Genomic DNA, 20,069 nt, shown 5'->3' with positions numbered 1-20,069 from the left:
TAAAGTGCTCTTATTCCTACTGAACTGAGATCCTCCGGACAATTCCATTATTTATTTGATTCTATTTCCTGTTTTGTGCCTCTTTATGAGCCAACTTGAAGTGCTTTATTGAAGCTTTTTAATATGTTTTAATATCTAGTTCAACTTTCCTCTTTCACTGCATCTGCTTTGAGCTCTTAAAAAGAGGGGTGTAATTTGTTCTCTTTTTTTTTTGGGCTTTTTGGGTCACACCCGACGATTTACAGGGGTTACTCCTGGCTCTGCACTCAGGAATTACCCCTGGCAGTGCTCAGGGTACCATATGGGATGCTGGGAATCGAACCCAGGTTGGCCACATGCAAGGCAAACACCTTATCTGCTGTGCTATCACTCCAGCCCCTGTTTATTTATTTTTTAATTTAAATTTTAAAGTCAGTTTAGCTAATTTGAGATAGTGTTTCAGTATTATAAACATCTTGTAAATAAGAGATATACCTCAGTGAATGTTTTCTGCCCAGTAGGTATGCTGGTAAGTTTATCTTTACACGTTTTTTCCCAGCTTGCTGGTATGAACTCCCAATAAGAGAATAGAACTCCCAATTAGAGAATAGACCAGCTTGCTGGTATGAACTCCCAATAAGAGAAGAGTATGATTCCCAGCCCTGAGCAGCAGATTTTAAATTAATTTCTTGAGTTGTTTTTAGTTCTTCGTGTAATCAAAGACATATTTGATACGTTTTATAAATTTTGCCTTGTCCTTTGTTTCATGTTAACTAAAAATTACTTTCCTTTGACTAAATGATACTGATGTATTTATGCCCAATCTGGTGGTTGGATCCCCCAGAGCTATGTGGAGAATTTCACTAGGTTGAGAGAATATTGTTATCAATTAATAATCTTTGGGGCTGGAGCAATAGCACAGTGGGTAGGGTGTTTGCCTTGCATGTGGCCAACCTGGTTCGATTCCCAGCATCCCATACAGTCTCCCAAGCACCGCCAGGAGTAACCCCTGTGCATTGCAAAGTAATAATAATAATAATAATAGTTACTAATCTTTGCTATAGTGTAGGAATTGGAAAAAGAATTTGGTGGAACAACGGGATCATTTTTTTTCAAGCACTACTGTCTCTCTGTCTCTCTCTTTAGCAATTGGACTTCCCAAATGAAGAAGTATAACTTAAATATTTTGTTTTGTTCTCTGTTTCTTTGGGAACACACCTAGTGGTGCTCAGGGAACCACAAGGCGCTAGGGATTAAACCTGGGCATCCTGCATGCAAAGCATGCACAGTCCATTGGGCTATCTCTCTGACCCTGACAGGTTTTTTGTTGTGACTTTCTCACTTTTAAAGTTCCACAGAGTACACATTCTGTAGTAGATACACAAATAAAGTTGTAGTTCTTTAGGCAAAAATGCAAAACATTGTTGCCAGTAGGCTTTTGAGTTCCATCACATGATTCTCAGATAAGTCAATTCTCTAACTTTACTCATTTTTAAAATGGACATAATAGTCCTATCTGCTTTATAGAGTTTTAAAATAATGAGTTAATACCTTTCAAGTGTGTGAAATGGCCAGCATATATAAGATTTTACTAATTGTTAGGATTTACTGCTAATCATTTGTTAAGTAGTAAAAAGCCTGACAGAAGTTTTTTCTGAATTATTCACTGTCTTTAACTCTGTTGGTTTTCCTTGTTGCATATTTCCTGTTCACACTTTCAGTGACAAGTGTACTGGGGTTGTGGGTGGCTTAGGTACTGTATGTACTGTTTTATTATAAAGGCAAGCTGGAAGTAGGAGGAAAAGGGAATTGGAAAAGGATGAGATTTAATAACACTTTTACCTATATCTGATTGTGCTTTATTTACCTTCTCTTTTGTAGCGTGTATTTTGGATTGTGTGGTGTTATGCTAATATTTGGTCCACTAACACAGATCCCCAAACTTCTAGTTGCCAGAAATTTATGTCTATAGCAACTGTGATGCTTCTTTTAGTGGGTAGATATCCTATATGAGTAAGGAGGATGATTGTCTGTGCAATAGATATCTGAGTCCAGAGGCTTCTCAACAACTGTTTGCTTCAGATATCTACTTGATAGAATGCTGGGTCATAATTTTCAGAGAAATGATGAATGGTTTTGTCTTATTGCTTTGAAAATTACAAATATAAAAGCTCATGCTTTCGGGCATAGAGGCTGTTTTTCATTAAGTATTCACATTTATGATCAGGACAGTTTTACTTAATTCTGTGTTGTATTAAAATTATATCAGCTAGGGGCTGGAGTGATAGCACAGCAGATAGGGTGTTTGCCTTGCACGCGGCCAACCCGGGTTTGATTCCCAGCATCCCATATGGTCCCCTGAGCACTGCCAGGGGTAATTCCTGAATGCAGAGCCAGGAGTAACCCCTGTGTATCGCCAGGTGGGACCCAAAAAGCAAAAAAAAAAAAAAAAAAAATTATATCAGCTAGCAGCTTTAAAAGAGGTGTGAGACCCTTTTAGAAGGAGGCTCCTGTTCAGATTTCAGGTATTTTAGATTTTTGAAAGTTAAATTTTGGTTATGAATAGAATTGCTGCCCTCTACTGTTTTTCTTTTTTACTGCCATAAAAATAGTCAATAACCTGCAATATAATACTTTCAATAAAATATGTGTACGATTAGAGTGTAGTGTCATTGTAAAAGACATTTTGATAAATTATAAATTGTTAAATTATAAATTCTAATTATAAATTGTTAAAATATAAATTATAAATTGTTAAATTATAGCTATCACCTAATTCTAACTCGTAATATGCTCATTGTTAATATTTTGACTTTTAGGAAAAAATGGGTTCTGGAACAATCTTAATGGTATTTTACTTCTCAATTTACATGATAAACCATTAAGTACTTGCTAGATTGCGTCCTTATTATATGATTTAAAGTTTATGTTGATAGCTTATAGGTATCTTAAAGTAAGTTTTACTGGTAAAGGTGGTATTTTAAAATTACATTATTTTAACTTAAATTACTTAATGACTTAAAAGCAAGCTCCCAGAAGCGTGCTTTTCACAATATCTTATAGCCCTGAGATATCCTGGCAAACTACTGGGAGTTTCCTGCCCACGTGGGAGAGCCTCACAAGATCCTCATAGCATATTAATATGCCAAAACCAGTAATAAGCTGGATCTCATTCCCCTGACCCTGAAAGAACCTCCAGTTTCAGGGCATGGACAAATGGAGATGTTACTGAGACCACTCGAGAAATTCGATGATCATCGGGATGATGATGATGATGATGATGATGATGATGATGATGATGATTATGATGAAATTATTTAATGTATTTGATTTTAAGTCAGCATTAAATAGATGTAAGATCTTTGTTTGTTTACTAAAACCGTTGCCTAAACCAAAAGTTCCCAGATATGTGTAGCCTACTGCTCCAGAATTGCAAGGGTAGAGCTGGGGAACCCAGCACCCCTATGGAAATCCACTTTCTGAACAACAGAAAGTCTCCCCTGTCCCAGGGGGCTGGCATTGCCCACTTTGGAAAACACTTAGACAGTGGTGATGACTATGGATTTCATCATAAGAGAAAGGGATTAGAAGGAAAAAATTATATATATATGTATACACATATATATATATATTTTTTTACTCCCTTCAGTTTAATTTTGCTAGCACGTACTGTGGGTAAAATGTTGCACCGTATAAAAGAAAGACACAAAAGACAGGGCCCTTAGTATAGATCTTTCTTTAGAATAAATGTCAGCCAGTGGATCACATTGGTGCTTGCTCACTTGTTTATTGTTATGGGTGTTTTTGTGTCAGCTGTAGAACCCAGTAGTTGAAATAGAGAGCATTTAACTTGCAAAATTGAAAATATTTGCTATCTGTTCCATTACAGAAAATGTTTGGTGATCCCTACCCTACATGAGGAAAGAAGGTTTAATGGGTATTTTCAGACAAAATGCCAGTAGTAGTATAAATAAAATCAAATGCAGTGCTTTTATTTTTCATGTTATTTACTATTATGATTTTTTAAAAATGAGTTAATCTAATCATGCAGCTCATTGTCTTCTTTAACTCATCACTTTTCACAGAAAAATTTAAAATATTTCTATTTTTATTTTTATTTTTTTGCTTTTTGGGTCACACCCAGCGATGCTCAGGGGTCACTCCTGGCTCTGCACTCAGGAATTACCCCTGGTCATGCTCAGGGACCATATGGGATGCTGGGAATCGAACCTGGGTTGGCCGTGTGCAAGGCAAATGCCCTACCCGCTATGCTATCACTCCAGCCCTTAAAATATTTCTAATACTCTCCTAAGAGTCCCTTTGTATTTTAAAACTGCATGGATTCCCCAATGTAATCATTCTTTGACCTGCATTGCTATAGATTAGTTTTGAAGTTATAATGTGATCATGTGTATTTGGTTGTTTATGACATAGGTATTTATTAGTAGTATTTATTAGTGTTTATTATTAGTATTTATTTGAGTTTTAGTATTCTACTACAACATCTTTATTCTGCTATTGTAGGAATTTGGGTTGTTTCCAGTGTGGAGCTGTTATAAATAAAACTACTTTGGTCGTTTTGCTTAAGTCTTTTTGTTGGATATATGCACTAATTTATCTTGGGTGCATACTTGGGTGGTAGAGTTTTAAATTTATCTTGAAGAGTTCATTCCAAAATATTAATAAGTTAAGCTGGAAGGGAGGAATCAAAGACACATTTTCACACACTCCTAAGTTTGACTAATCCTCTGTTCTGTTATGAAGTGGTAACTGCATTCCTTTGTAAACACTGACAAAGGCAACCTATCTTTTGATGAAATCGGGTGTATTTCTGATTCACCTTTGGTTGACACTGGGTGTTTGGAGGTCTGTGAGACTTCAAGAACAGATGGAAGGAAGCTCTCATTTCTTAATAGTCAACCATAGGTGGGAGTGGAGAAGATAAGAGACTTGACTGAATTATGGTAGCATTTTTATTTATTTAATTCATTTTTGTAACATTGAAAATTGCATAATTGCCTAGATTTGTCACATAGCTTCTTAATTTCATTTGTTTATAATTGACTGTACTTCATATTTTCTGAAACTTTTTGTTTTAATCAGAGCCACACCTGGTTCAATGTCCTAGGGACAGTGGATCTCCTGGCAGTACTCAGCCTGTATTCTGTCATTTAAGCAGTCATTGGTCCTGTGTTGCTCTTTATTTCACAGGTTCCAATTTTTTTTCAGAATTCATTATTGCATTTACTTTGTATATTTCTGCCTCTTTGCTGTTATTTTACGTATTTAAAGTTATCATTTTAAAATTCTTTTCTGCTAGTTCTAAGCAACTCTCATCATCTGGTTTTGCTGTGAATATAGTATAGGTTATTGTTCTTATTGTTCATGTTTTCTCAATTCTTGCATGTCCTTGAATTTTGCTTGATTTTGAACCATGCCTCGCAGTACTAGTTTCAGGGGTCTGGCTACTCCTGGCTTAGTGTTTGGGACACTAATACAGTCCTAGGGACTGATGACTTGGGCTTCTGCATACCAGAGCACAAACTCACCTGTTGAGCTACCTCTGTTTTATTTTGATTGTGGTTCTTCTCACCTCTACTATTTCATTTTACTTCTTTATAGGAATGTGATCATGTGTCTTGTTATGTATATGTATGCCTGTGTGCATATGTGCTTTTATTCTTGGAATTTGCTGAGGTCATTGAAGCTGTGATTTTATGGTTTTTTTTTAAATCAAATTTGGAAGAGACCTACTTTTTCTTTTTAGTTTTAAAGTTCTCCATTGATTTGTCTTTAGTGTAGGTTATTAATGGAACTTCAGGGTTTAGCTATCTCTATATGTAATTGTCACCAGTCCAACCACCAAAGTTCCAATGCCATATCACCACCGCAAAGACCCCATGGCTCACCCTTGCCACCCCTCCTCCCTTTTCTCTCTAGTGACCATCTCAAGTTTTACTAAATCTAGAACTTTTTGTTCTTTCTTGCCAATTTGTTTGCTTTAGTAATTCTTATTTCACTTACCACAGTGACGTCAAGTTCCATTGATTTTGTCCCAAAGGACATGATTTCATCTTTTCTAATGGTATCGTTGTATTCCTTTGAGTATATATCTTTATATTTTTAGCTTCTTTATTCAGTCATCTGTTGTTGAACATATGGATTTCATGTTTTAACTATTGCGGACAATGTTGCTGTGAAATTAGGGGTGCAAATATCCTTTAAAATTAGTGCCTTTCACATTTTCCTCTAGGGAAACTTTGGATCATTTTTAGTGGATTATTTGTAACAAGCAATACAAAATAAATTATTTTGGTTCTGCTTTGAGGACAGGGTTGGGGGGTGGTGGAAACATTTGAAATGTGGGTATAAAGGTGGTAGGATTGGTGTGGAATATTAAATGTAATAAATTATTGTAAACAATTTTTAAAATAAAATAAATTAGTGCTTTCATGTCCTCTAGATAAATGCATAAACATCGTTTTGTTGGATCATAAAATTTCCATATTTCCTTATTATTTTTGATATTTTTGATGCAGGACCCAGGACCTTTTTATTATCATTATTATTATTTTTGCTTTTTGGGTCACACCCGGCAATGCACAGGGGTTACTCCTGGCTCATGCACACTCAGGAATCACTCCTGGCAGTGCTCAGGGGACCATATGGAATGCTGGGAATCGAACCCGGGTCGACTGCGTGCAAGGCAAATGCCCTACCTGCTGTGCTATCGCTCCAGCCCCCGGACCTTATTATTTTTGATGCAGGATCCAGGACCATTTGAGCCCAGGACCTTTAAACATGTGCTCTACCATGTCTGTGTCTTATCCGTAGTCCTTTATTTTTATTTGACTTTAAGAAGTCTCTATACCTCTTTCCAAACAGGTTTCCCAGCCCATAGTGCTATCAGCAGTGTCCCTGAATTCCTTCTCCTCAACATCCTTGTCTATACTTGTTTCAACTTTTTTTTTTTTTACATAGACCATTCTTATGGGTGTGAATTGATAACTCATTGTGGTTTTGACTTGAATTTTCCTAGTAATAAGTTATATTGTTCATGTGTATTCATGTGTATGTGGGCTACTGACATGTATTCTTTGGACGCACATCTGTTTGTATATGCTGCCTATTTGACATATTTCTTATTTCTTAATGTAAGCCTCTATTGTTAGGAGCCTTCTTCAGTCTGCTTTTGCCGTGTTCCATATATTCTTATAGTTAGTGCTTTCATTCTCTTTTGTTTTCAGGAATTTTAATTATTTTTTTTCCGAATTTCTTCATTGACCTAATAGTCATTCAACAGTTTATTGCTTAGTTTCCAAACGTTTGAATTTTTTTCTACCTTCCAGCTTTCTTTCTTTATGATTAGATTTCTAGTATTATTGTTATTATATGAAACAACACTTCATCAGCTTCAGTCTGTATGACTGTATTAACTCTCCCTTTTTGTACCAGCATATTTTTATTGTTTTTCTCTGTACTTGGATATCACCTTTTGTGAAGTGATTAGCTTTTTTTTTTAAAAAAAATCATTTTAAGTTGTACATATTTCGTCACAGGAATTATATTTGCAAATTTTTTCTTCTTACTCTATATTCATGTTCTTCTTACTCTATATTCATGTCACTATATTCATGTTTTCTTTTAAATCCTCGAATATAGGTAATTTTTTTAAAAGTATCAAAGTTTTTGTCTGATATAATTGTATCATCTATACATGTTCTTGTGCATGGTTTTCCTTGCAATGAGTTTGTTTTCTGCTTGTTTACATATCTTTGCATGTTCTTTCTTCGTTAGTTTTGGGGGGCCACACGTGGTGGTGCTCAGGTGCTTCTCTCGGCTCAGTCTGTGGGAGTGTCATTCCCAGTGCTGCTTGGGGAACCTGCAGAGCCAGGGATCCAGCCCGGATTTCTGTATGCACAGCATGCACACTAAACCCTTGGGCTCTCTCCTCAGACCTCTGCACTTTTAGTTAAATGCCCGGCACGTGAATGTTTTTGTGTATTGCCAAGTATTGTTTTCTGAGTGCCATTTGGGTATTATTTTTGGCTAACTCTTTTGATGTTAAAATGAATTATTTTAGGATTTTTTTTCTGTATGGTGCTAGGGGCTGGAATGATAGCACAGTAGGTAGGGCATTTGCCCTACACACGGCTGACCTGGGTTCGATTCCTCTGTCCCTCTCAGAGCCCAGCAAGCTACCGAGAGTATCCCGCCCGCACGACAGAGTCTGGCATGCTACCTGTGGCGTATTTGATATGCCAAAAACATTAAGAAGTCTCACAACGGAGATGTTACTGGTGCCCGCTCGAGCAAATCAATGAACAGCGGGACGACAGTGCTATGGTGCTCGGAATAAAACTGCAGCACCTAACAAACATGTCAGGTGCTCTACCACTGAGCCACATCCACATCCCACAAGAACTGTTTTCAGGGGCCGGAGTGATAGTTAGGCAGGGAGGGCATTTGCTTTGCACATGGCTAACCTGGGTTCAATCCCCAGTATCCCATATGGTCCTCTGAGTAATGCCAGGAGTGACTCCTGTGTGCAGAACCAGAAGTTACCCCTGAGCTTCATCAGATTTGACCCAAAAAGGAAAAAAAAAGAATTATTTTTAATCTGTTTAAAAATTGTGTCTATAGTAACTTTTTGTCCAGAGCTATTTAGGCTGACTAGGAATCTATATTGATGGTTCCATATCATTATTGAGGTGTCTCTGCTCTGTGTGTATGGTGTAAATACTTCCCGCCCCACTGTGAGTATTGGAATTTGAACATTGTTCTTTGGTTGGCCTTATGGAGTTTCATGCATCCCATGTACCATTACTGTTCAGCCCAGTGCCCAGAGTACTCCTGGTACTGATTCTAGACCTCTTTCTGCATGTGGCCTTCTCCTTTCTAGTATTCTGATTCACATATTCCATCTGCTTTGCCCTCTTGGGAAACCAATCCTGCTGACTTTAGCTTATTGTGGTGGCTGTATTTGCTTGGGTTTTTCCATTGTTAGATTTGCAAGATGCCTCCAGAGAGACGCCAAAATGATCATAGACCTCATCTCATTTCTTTCCTCTCTCAGGTATCATTGTCCTGGGGAGCTTATCTGAGCTCTCTGACTTTCCATCTATATCACTTTGACTTGCTTTTTAAATTTTGATTTTTTTTTTTAAGTTTCCTTAAAGTAATTTTGAACTCTGAGAGAGATGTACTCTTCTTTCTCTATCTTAAGGTTAGATTCTAGAGACTTGTCTGTCCTTACCACTGGCATGTTCCCTTGAAGACCAATGTTGCCATGAGTTCCGGCTTTCCTATCTGTCCACTTTGGGACTTTATATTTCACCTCTTTCAAATTTTTTCCATTATCTTGATCAGTAACTTATAGATCTCAACTACTTTTATTTTTCAGGCATATGGTTCTCTGCCTTATTTTATCTTATTTTCATTTTCAGTTGGCCTCTTTTGGCTTCTGCAGATACTGAGGCTTGCGTTTGTAGTTGCTTCGGCAGGATGGGGAGGATGCGAAGGGCTCCAGCGGCTTTGTGAATGTTCTAGCAGAGGACTGCTCTGGGGTGTGGTGCCCTGTTTCCCCTACACTCTGAGGCCCCACCTCGGAGATTCAGTACTTTGTGTGCAGTCAGCACCCATCCCAAAGTTTGTGAAGGGGGCAGGCAGGGCGGGGAATAAATAACCTAGAGCCAGGCTTCAACATTTTCCTCCCAAAACCCCTTATTGTCTGAGAAGTTTTAAAGGGGTATAAAGGTGTGTAAAATAGGCATGCAAATAAAACATTACTGAAAGTAAATTCTGAGAAATTTGTTTTTAAACATTTTCTAAGTTGTGGGACCCCGTTTGGGTTAGCAACCCATGGTAAGAAGCTGGAACCCAAACCACTTTGTCCATGTCCACCTTGCCGAATGGAGAGAGCCGGCTTTTCTGTATGGCAGCAGTCTGCACATGGTCACGCTTGTTTCCGCCCAGGCCAACACCCCTGCTGCCTGTGCCTCCTGCCCGCACTCGAGCGTTTCTCTCCACTGGCCTCTGTCCGGTGAGGGGTGACTCTCCCTTGTGTTTCTTCTGCTAGCTGCCCTTTGAGTACCAGGGGTGCCTCAGTCTCGCCCTGGTCTGTGAGATTCTCTCAGTACCTTCTCTAGTTGCTCTCTTGGGAGCAAAGAAAGGAACTTCCTTCATTGCCATCTTGGTTTTCTCATGAGTGCTATTCTCTCCTTAGTGGGATCATCTAGGTTTTAAAGTCTGTGTACTATATTCACATAGGGAACTTATTAAAAATAAAGATTGTTAGATTTGAACTAAAGTGAATACCTGGGAATTTTATTCAGGTAGCCCACAATTTGGGACCCACTATTAAAAATCTGATCTAGGATTCCCTAAGGATGGAGTGAGTATTCATTACTTCAGAAAAAAACTATCAGAAAAACAGAAGTTAGGTTCTCAGCGAGAGCCTCTGTGTTTTGTTTTGTTTTATTTTGTATTTACTTAAGGTATGGTTTCAATAAGTTTTTTGAATCTGATTTTTTTTTTAAATCTTTGATTAGAAGATGAAAAGTTGGTGTCTGCATTTACGTTATACTATTTTATCCATCAATAGAAAATGTCTTTATTTAAAATTTTACATTAATAATATTTTGCAGGTTTTAGTTTATGTATTTGTGTGTTACTTATTCCTAAATATTTTGTGCTTTTTTTCTTCATCATGAGTGGAATTTTATACCTAATTTTAGTTTCAGCTTGTTTACTGTAATCCTGTGGTTTTTGTGTTTTTGTATATGCTATGTCCTTGTTTAACTTGGGTATCAGTTCTAATGATTTGTGTGTGTATGTATATATTAGGGTTTTTTTTCCACATAGGATCATAGAATTTGTAAATAAAGGCAGTTTCATTTCTTTACAGGTTGTTACTTTTTCCTACCTGACTAGAGGTCAGAAATTATAGAACAGTTTTGAATAAATGTGGTTAACTAGTATACTCTTTTCTTGTTTTAATCTAAAGGGGGAAAGCATTAATTTTTCACTATTAAATGCGGGCTTGCTTTGATTTTGTTTGGTGTTCTTTATTAGTTTATTGGTTTAGGGTATTTTCCTTATTTTTCAGGTTAGTTGAGAGTTGTTTTATCATGAATGGATATTAGATTTTGTCCTACTATAGTTTTTTTTTGCCTTGACAGTTTCTAAATAGATATTTTTCATTTGGCACACACAAATAAAGGTTTTCATGTTGTTGTTGTTTTAAACATAGTTGATTTTAGGATCAGCTGTACATTAGGATATCATATAAGAACCATTGAAAGTTCGGGGCTGGAGCGATAGTACAGTAGGGAGGGCATTTGCCTTGCATGTGGCTGGCCCAGGTTCATTCCCAGCATCCCATATGGTCCCCCTAGCACTTTCAGGAGTAATTCCTGCGTCAAAGCCAGGTGTAGCCTCAGAGCATCAATGGATGTGACTAGAAAGCCAGAATAAAAACCACTGAAAGTGGTTTATTGCTCTTTACCAAATAAATATTAATTATGTAATTACACAGCCAAAAGGAATAACATCTAATTGTACCTTTTTCTAAAGTAATAGCATTTAGAAAAAATATGAGCACTAGTACAGCAGGTAGAGTGCTTGTCTTGCACATGGCCAGCCTGGGTTCCGTATATGTTGAGATTTCATGGCAAATAGTTTGAAGTGCAAATATTTGCCCTGTTGTTTGAAATTATATATTGTAACTTTCTTTAATTTGTTCAGTTTCTTAATTGACAGTCTTCAACTGTGAAAGCAATAGAAATTTTAATTGAAAAATCAAAGAAGTTTTTGCATTGAGTGAATGAAAAACCAGTTGATTTAATTGTAGTTTTATTTAGCATTCTGCCATTTTGTATTACCAATTATAGCAAAATTGTACTTTTTAAATTCTGCTTATAGCAGAAATATCAACATTATCTTGGGTTACTCTTTGCCAGAAAAGTTTTCACAGAATAATAGACATATGATGTCATGCATCTATTCCTACTGTTTAAAAAAGAAAACAAGTATAGCCACAGCATGAATTCTCCCTTCACAGGGTTTTAAGAAAAATAGTGTTTTTCTAACTCCATTAACCATTTGAATCTGATATGGGCCTTTTATTACCCTCTTAGAGCTTCCTGATAGAGTTGCATTTTCTACACTCTGACATTTATTAGGACTTTCTGTTGGGAACGCTAATGGGATGGTGGGTAGAGGCATTCAGAATGGCCCGACGCTTGACACACTGTCAGAGTCTCCTGCAGTAGTCTCCAACAAAAGGTAGCTCTCCCGAACCCTTGGAAAGAGAATTGTTTACCTCGATATTAAAAGCTTGGGAAGCCTCCAGAATCTGCAAGTGGTGTGTGCCTGTGCCAGCTTCAAGGAGTTCATGGTGAGACCTAGAGTTTCTTCAGAGGCTCTTTAAAACAGTAAAACAATGTCATCTAGGCCTGTGGTAGCCCCATGTGAAGGCCCAGGAAAGGGTCAAGCGTGCCGTCCGCACTGAGAGGCAGAAAACCGGCATGAAAGCATTAAAGGCACAAGCAGAGTGAGACAACAAACTGAAAAACAAAGCTTTTTGATAATAAGAATTTCTAAGATTGAAATTATCAGTGAATGGGGACAAGAGACATCTTATAGCCTAGTTATCTCTCAGAGAACCTGGTAAGCTACCAAGAGTTTCCTGCCCGCATGGGAGAGCCTGGCAAGCTCCCCGTGGCGTATTCATATGCCCAAACTAGTGACAATGATGGGTCTCATTCCCCTGACCCTGAAAGAGCCTCTAGTGTGGCCCCGTTGGGAAGGATGAGTAAAGAGAGGCTTCTAAAATCTCAGGGCTAGGATGAATGAAGATGTTACTGAGACCGCTCGAGAAAACCAACGATCAACGGGATGATGATGATTCTTGATGTGTGAGCAGTTACCATGGAAACTCAGATGCTACTCAGCTAGTTATAACATATATATTATTAACATTTAGAGAATAATATATAGACATCAAGTGGATGTAATACTTTCCTTCTCTCCATCTATATTATGAGTAATAATCCCAGTCTTACAAATAAGGAATGAAATGAGGGAATTTCATAGATTAATTACTGTCTGTGAAATAATCTGAAGAGTCCTGGCAAGTAGTGCTGTATTTTAGTAGGTATTACTTTTTTACTCTTGTTTTTAGCAAGTGTGAAAATTAAATTTAGAATATGAAATTAAAAGTTCTGGTGTAGATCTGGCATTTGTAGGAATTACAGTTGTTTATTTAAAAAGAGACTAATAGAGTTTTCAGTACAGAGCTGAAGTATAGGTATCTCATTGAGTAAGTTTCACATATTTATGAATTGAAGGTGAACGTTTCCTTTTCACACATTTATATATTTTAATATGACTGCCAGTAGCAGTAACTATAATGGCTTAATACTTCATTATACTGTACATTAACCCTGACTTATTTACTATTAAGTGCAAGTTTATAGGTTTAAGCAACATTAATTTTATCCCTTTACACCTGTCCCTTGGTAACCACTGTGGTACTCTGTTTTTTAATGGGTTTGACATTTTTCGATTCCACGTGTAAGTGGTATTATACAATACTTACTTTTTTTGACCTGTCTCACTTCTCATAATGTGCTCAGTTTCAATCCCTGTTGTTTGAAAATATAGGATATTCTTTTTTCAAACTTCAAAGTTTCTGGAGATGAATTCTGTTGGTTACCTAACTGCCAAGAATGTAGCTTGAGCTGTGTTAATATTTTCAGAATGACTAGGATGGGGAACAGCAACATTGTTTAAATCATCTAAAGATCTAAAAGAAAATGCACTGCCCTATTCATTTCAGAGTTCTGTACATTTAGTTTCTGCTTTAGTAAGAAAAGTTGGTTAGTACCTAAGGACAGTAGAGATAAGGGCCAGGAGGATCGCTCTGGAGCTTAGAAGCTGGGGGAGAAAAGGCAGTTGGGATGGAGAAGGGGCCACTAAGTCAATGATGGTTGGAGGAATCGCTCGGGAAGGGAGATGTGTGCTGAAAGTAGATTAAGGACCAAATGTTAATGCAAACCATAATGCCCAAAAGTAGAGAGAGAGTAAGAAGGAAGGTGCCTGCCACAGAGGTAGGGGGTGGGGTGGGGCGGGGGTGATGGGAGGGTTACTGGGGACATTGGTGGCAGAAAATGCGCACTGGTGGAGAGATGGATGTTCAGTCATTGTATGACTGAAACTCAATCATGAAAGCTTTTTAACTATCTCACAGTGATTCAATAAAAAAAAATTTTTTTTTTAAAGTTGGTTAGCTCACCTGGTTGTGTGATGTTGACTTAGTAATAGCATTTTTGGCAATGAGCTTATAATTTAAATTTTATAATTTTATAATTATTATTATACTTTTATAATTAAGTATTTCACATTATTGTTATATAAGCTCTGAATTTCAGCCCTTTAAACTTTTTCCCCCAGTCCTATTCTGGTCATATCTTAACTTTGATACACAAAGTCCTTAGAAAATATTGAGTATAGTGGAAGAAAGAAAAGACATTTAGATATATAAATCAATAAACATTTCTCACTCTTCCCCAATCTCTTCCTTTTCTTGGTTGATATAGCTTTTTAGTGGAAATACTTTTAGCTATTTTAATTATAGCAAATCCATGTGTGCTTTCCATGTATGAAACTTGGTTTTGAATCCTGGCATCAAAACAGTAATAGTAGTAATATAATATGAAGTACTCGACTGATGTCTATGTGTTGCCTTTTTATAGATAACAATATTTTTCTGCTGTTTAATTAAAAGGCCAAAACAAAATTATCTTTGTAGAAAAGATTGGTATTAGAACAATGTACATCTGAGACTCAATCAAAAATATCTTTGTAACTTTGTAATTCAGAGTGATTCAGTTTAAAAAATTACTTTGGAAAAGAGAATAAGTGATGTATTAATGAAATTTAATGGCTTTCTGCTTTTCAGCTTTCTGTATGATGCACAGGAAATTAGTTTGGTAACAATTCCAGATTTTAAGTTACTCTTATAGATTAGAAAACGTTTTTACTTGACTGAACTTTTTCATTGTCCAGGTTTATTTACATTATTGTTTTAATTTTGCCATATAATTGGTATCATGTTGCTTGAATGGTTTAGAATAAAATCCAGCTACAGAATTAAGTGAGCTACTCTCTTTACTACTGTTTTTTAAATCGGCCTAGAATGTTTCTAGTGGTATTGTAAGAAAGCATCTGGTCTCTTCTGTGAGCCCTTGAATGAGTCCCTGCTGCAGCATTTGCCCCTCCTCCGAGGCAGCCAGCATGCTGAGCATCTCCGCTGGCTCTGCCCCGCGGCTCACTCGCCTGGAGCAGAGCAGTGCCTGTGCTGCCGCTGGTGGAGCTGCTGTGAGGGATCTGACATTTAAGGACACTTAGCAAAGCTTTGCGCCCTGACGAAGTACAGCTGAAGGAGTGATTTCATACTGGAAATTTGATTGTAATTTTATTGAAACCGTTTTATTAGATGGGAAAAAGAAACAGCATCTTAATTCCATTCATAATAATGCCGACCTTTTCTCTGCTGTGGGGGTGGAAACCACTGAAGAATGCAACATCTTAATACAAACCTTTTTGAAGAATACTTTGGGTCTCAGTCAGATGTTCAAGGCAGGCATTAATCAAGGCGCTTTTCTGGAATTTCAGTCTTGGATGGGTTAAACAGTTCAGGGCCTGAAAAAATGTCTCCTAGCATCAAAAACTTGGATTGCTTTTCTCCAATGTTATGCCACTGTAAAGTAGCATGTGCCAACAGCACAATATCCTTAATGTTTGGATGTAAGGTGGGTTTGAATAATACTTCCTTTGAAAGCTTTAAAAGTCAGTGTATTACAGTAAAGACATAATTAGTTATATAAGATGGTTTGATTGTCTTTAATGCCTTTTAATAAAGTTCTCAGTTCTTTGTCTATTACAAGAATTGGTTCATACTGTACAGTGTGAAAATATAATGAAAAGGGACCCGATTTTAACAACATATAAAATGCCATTTTCTATTAATACTAACTTCATTTTTATCTATGTTACTGCATAAAATTAAATGTACTGGGGATAACATTGATATATACAGAACTGTAAATGCCTTCTGTTGTCATTTTGATGGGAGAAATTGTTGGCTACAGGTTTTATGTTTAAGCTGATGCCACATGCATTGTAATTTTGGTACTAAATCAAGAGTTGGTAATTTGTTTTGTGGGGGGAGAGGAAGCTCTCAGACAAAGAAAACAACAAAAGATAAATGACCCTACAAATCACCAATAAGCAAAACATTAGCTATGTTAGTGTTGTGATCTATATAAAGGAAGTTAACTTAAAATATACTGAATATAAAATAATATAAAAAAGTGATATATTTTTTCCCAATATCTGCCATGAAGATATCTGCCAAAATGTTTTGTACTGAAGTTGAAAGTAGAGCTTCCTAATAAGTATATTTTGGGGATAACCATTATGAGATGTGTTTCGAATGAAATCTTTTCCTCAATATTAATACAACTCAAACTTCCCAAGCTGATGATGTGAAGAGGTCTCCAAGTTGTAATTTACAAAATATGTCTAATAAATCATTTTTTACTCCTTTATTAGAGAAAATACTGTTTTTCTCATTACCTAAGGTCCCCACCACCAACACCACCACTTTGTAATATCACAAAGTACCATTCTTATTTAATGGTATTCTTATTTATTGGTATTTCAGATAACTTTGTAAAATACTTTGTAGTATAACATGGCAATAATTGTGCAAGAAGAATAAGCTTATTAATAGAAGAAATTATTTAACAATTTTAGCATTATACCACTGAGCCAGTATAAAATTCATATTCGTGATTTTGTGATATGTGTAACAGGCTGTTTACAGAAAAGGACTTGAAAAATAACTTAATATTTTTATAATGTTTAATCACTAAAAATGTTGTATATATGTTTCAGACTGGGTTATAGAATATGAGTTACTTTCTCATTTATCTTTCTATTTTCTGAAATTTAACAATGGTATACATCTTTAAGACAGATTTAGCCTCAAATGAAATATTATAAGATATTTTAAAAATGCTTTCTTTGTCCAGAATTAAGCTTTAAGAAAGTTGCATGCCATTGCCTCTAGTTTGATTAACTCTATAAATTGAATCTGTATCAGTCCTCACCCTTTGATGCCACTTTAGATCTTGAGTATCACGAAAGGCTATATGAAATTCTTGGTTGCTCTCTAGTGGCAAAATTGAAAAGTATTTTATTGAAAATGTCTTGCTTGGACCATACATTCTGTTTAGGTAGTTGAAAGCTCATACACGCTATTGTACTTTAGTTATTATGCTTAAATAATTTTGAACTTAGGGTAGTCAAGAGAATAGTTGTATTTGACCTAAATTTTATGGATAGAATTGTTAAAGAACTTTAAAAATATTTGAAATTAATACTAGATAGATTGACTTTTTTTTAAGACTAAAGAAATATAACCTCTGTTCTAGTCTTGTGTGTGTTGTACGCTCTTTCCTTCCTATTCTGCTGTTGTTTAGGGGCCACACCCAGCAGTCCTTGGGAGACCCTGGTGTTGGGGATCACACTGGCCCCTACACCCCTGTCCTTCCACACGCAAAGCAGGGCACCTGGAGCTGTCTCCACAGCCCCTCCACTATGCTCTGGTGTTTCTGCACACACGTCCTGTATATAAATAAAAGAATTCTAGTTGTGGAGTGTTAGAGTAGGGAGCGTGTGTGCCTTGCTTGCGGCCGATCCGAGTTCAATCCACGGCAGCTCATATGGTCTACCAAGCCCTGCCAGGAGTAAACCTTGAGCACTGCCAGGGATTGAACCCTTTGCCCCTCACCCCAACAAAAGGAAATAAAGGAATCTTAGTTGCATTTCTCACTAATATATTTTATATGACAATTATTATCCACGATTTTGAATTTAAACTAGCATATTAATATGCAAGTAGGTAGACTTTTGGAGGAATGGGGAAAATATAACAGGAGGAAATTTTTCCACAACTTTGGGTAATATATATCAACATTGCTTAAAGAAACAAGGATAGATAAATCTTTAATTAAAGTGCATAGACATTATACTAGTACTGTAAATGTACAGATTTATTTTCTAATACCACAGGTACTTTTCATATTTCTATTTCTGTAGTTTGTAGATAAATAGATAACTTATTTAAATCTCATCCTATTTGAAAGTAAACTATTTCCATTTGTGGATATAAACTTTTGAAAACTGTATTAATAAAGCTTGCCTCTAACTATAACTCTTCCTTACAAACATTTATCTAGGACAAGTTAATAAGTTATGAGGAAGCAATCATCTGTTTGCTATATAATTGTCTTTGGGGGGTAGATTCGATACAGAGGCTCAAACTCAAGGCCTTATGCATGCTGTCTCCTTAACCTGCTACCCAAACTGAAAGTATCTATTCCTCCAGCATGTGTAGGTAGGTAAAAGAGTCTTAACTAGAAGGGTGAGTAAGGGTGAGTTTATCTTTAGTATCAGTCTCCTGAAAGAGACTTGCTTTATCTCTCATCACTAATTCTCAGACTTAAAAGTACCATGGTGACCATAGGGAGAATGCCGAAGACCTCAAATTTATAATATGAAGATTATAAAACTGTCTTTGGAGTCAGTTTTTTGGGAATAAATGTTAATAGAAAAGAGCAGACTCATAGCGCTGGCAAGGGAGGGCTAACTCTGCCTGTTAGAATTATGTCCTTTGTTGTTTGTTTAAAGCATCACTCCCAGCTTACAGTACAGTTAATGGTAGGGTTTCCTGCATAATACATCCCCCATGAGAGTGTCCACTTTCTTCCACCATTGTCCCAACTTTCCCCCAACTCCCTGTTTCCCCACCCCTCTGCTCCCTGTGTGGTAAGTTTCCTGCTTAAGACCAGTTCTCAGTTTCTGTTGCCTCTTGGCAACAGAACTTACCCCTACTTTGTTCCTTTCTACCCCAGGTATTTTTCGATACGTGTTCATATTGTTTTCTGAAAGGGCTGGGCACTCAGCATTCCTGCCAGCAGTGAATGAGTATCCCGCTTTCCTGTAACCACACCAGCACTGGTAGTTTTTGTTGTTTGGATGTGTGCCAGTTTCACTGGTGTGAGATAATATCTCCTTGTTTGATTTGGGTTATCCTGATGGTTAGTGATGCTCAGAGCTTTTTTTTAAAATTACTAATTTGGCTATTTGTATGCTTTTGAGGAAGTTTCTGGTCATGTCTTCACCCTTTTTTTTGATAGGGTTGTGTTTTGTTTTATTTATTTATTTATTTATTTATTTGGGTTTTGGGTCACACCCAGCGATGCACAGGAGTTACTCTTGAGTTATGCACTCAGGAATTATTCCTGGCAGTGGAGGACCATATGGGACTCTAGGAATTGAACCCGAGTTGGCCGCATGCAAGGCAAATGCCCTACCCACTGTGCTATCACTCCAGCCCCCATCATGAGTATTTTTATATGGACTGCATTGAATCTATTGTAATGCTTTGGGAAATACTGTCATTATTACAGTGTTAATCCTCCCAATTCATGAACAGAGGTTAAGGGGTTTTGTTTGTTTGTTTGTTTGTTTTTTGGGAGTTAGCTGCTTGGTTTTTGTATAGGTCTTTCTTTTGTTAGGTTGATTTTCTGGGGCACAATTGTGAATGGGATTTGTTATAGTTTTCCTAATTTCTGTATCTCATTATTTGCTATAGGGAATCTATGGATTTCTGTATATTGATTTTGTAACCTAACACTTTATTTTGCAAGACTATTGCTTACGGTAGCTTTTTGAGGAATGTTTAGAATTTTCTACATATAGCATCATGTCATCTGCAGATAATGTTTGACTCTTCTCCAGTCTGCATGCCTTAGATATCTCTTTCTTCATAATTGCTATGGCAGGGACTGAACTTACAATATTGCATAGTAGTGAGAGTGGGCAACCTTGTCTTGTGCCTGACCTTAGGGGGAAGACTTTCAGTTTTTCCCCATTAAGTGCAAATTTTGCTTTGAGTTTGTGGTAAGTGGTGGCTTAACTGTGTTGAGGAAATTTCCTTTAGCTTCCATTTTATTGAG

General features: G+C 36.8%; 1 protein-coding gene across 19 annotated transcripts in view; it reads left to right on the top strand.

Annotated features, from left to right (window-relative positions):
• Positions 1-20,069, top strand: part of DLG1 (discs large MAGUK scaffold protein 1) — a 185,107-nt gene that overhangs the window by 29,813 nt on the left and 135,225 nt on the right. The window contains exon 1 of one of the 19 annotated variants that reach the window (XM_055124458.1): positions 15,641-15,794. The exons of 17 other annotated variants lie outside the window; for them this stretch is intronic. In XM_055124458.1, coding sequence (XP_054980433.1) covers positions 15,693-15,794 — 102 coding nt within the window. In that variant the 5' untranslated portion in view covers positions 15,641-15,692. Of the gene's footprint in view, positions 1-15,640; positions 15,795-20,069 lie in introns of those variants that run through there. One more of the 19 variants, XM_055124462.1, reaches the window with a different exon arrangement.

The sequence above is a fragment of the Sorex araneus genome, chromosome 2 (assembly GCF_027595985.1).
Source record: "Sorex araneus isolate mSorAra2 chromosome 2, mSorAra2.pri, whole genome shotgun sequence".
Taxonomy (NCBI): domain Eukaryota; kingdom Metazoa; phylum Chordata; class Mammalia; order Eulipotyphla; family Soricidae; genus Sorex; species Sorex araneus.
Note: the sequence above shows the minus strand (reverse complement) of the source record. Positions and strands in the feature narration are given on the sequence as shown.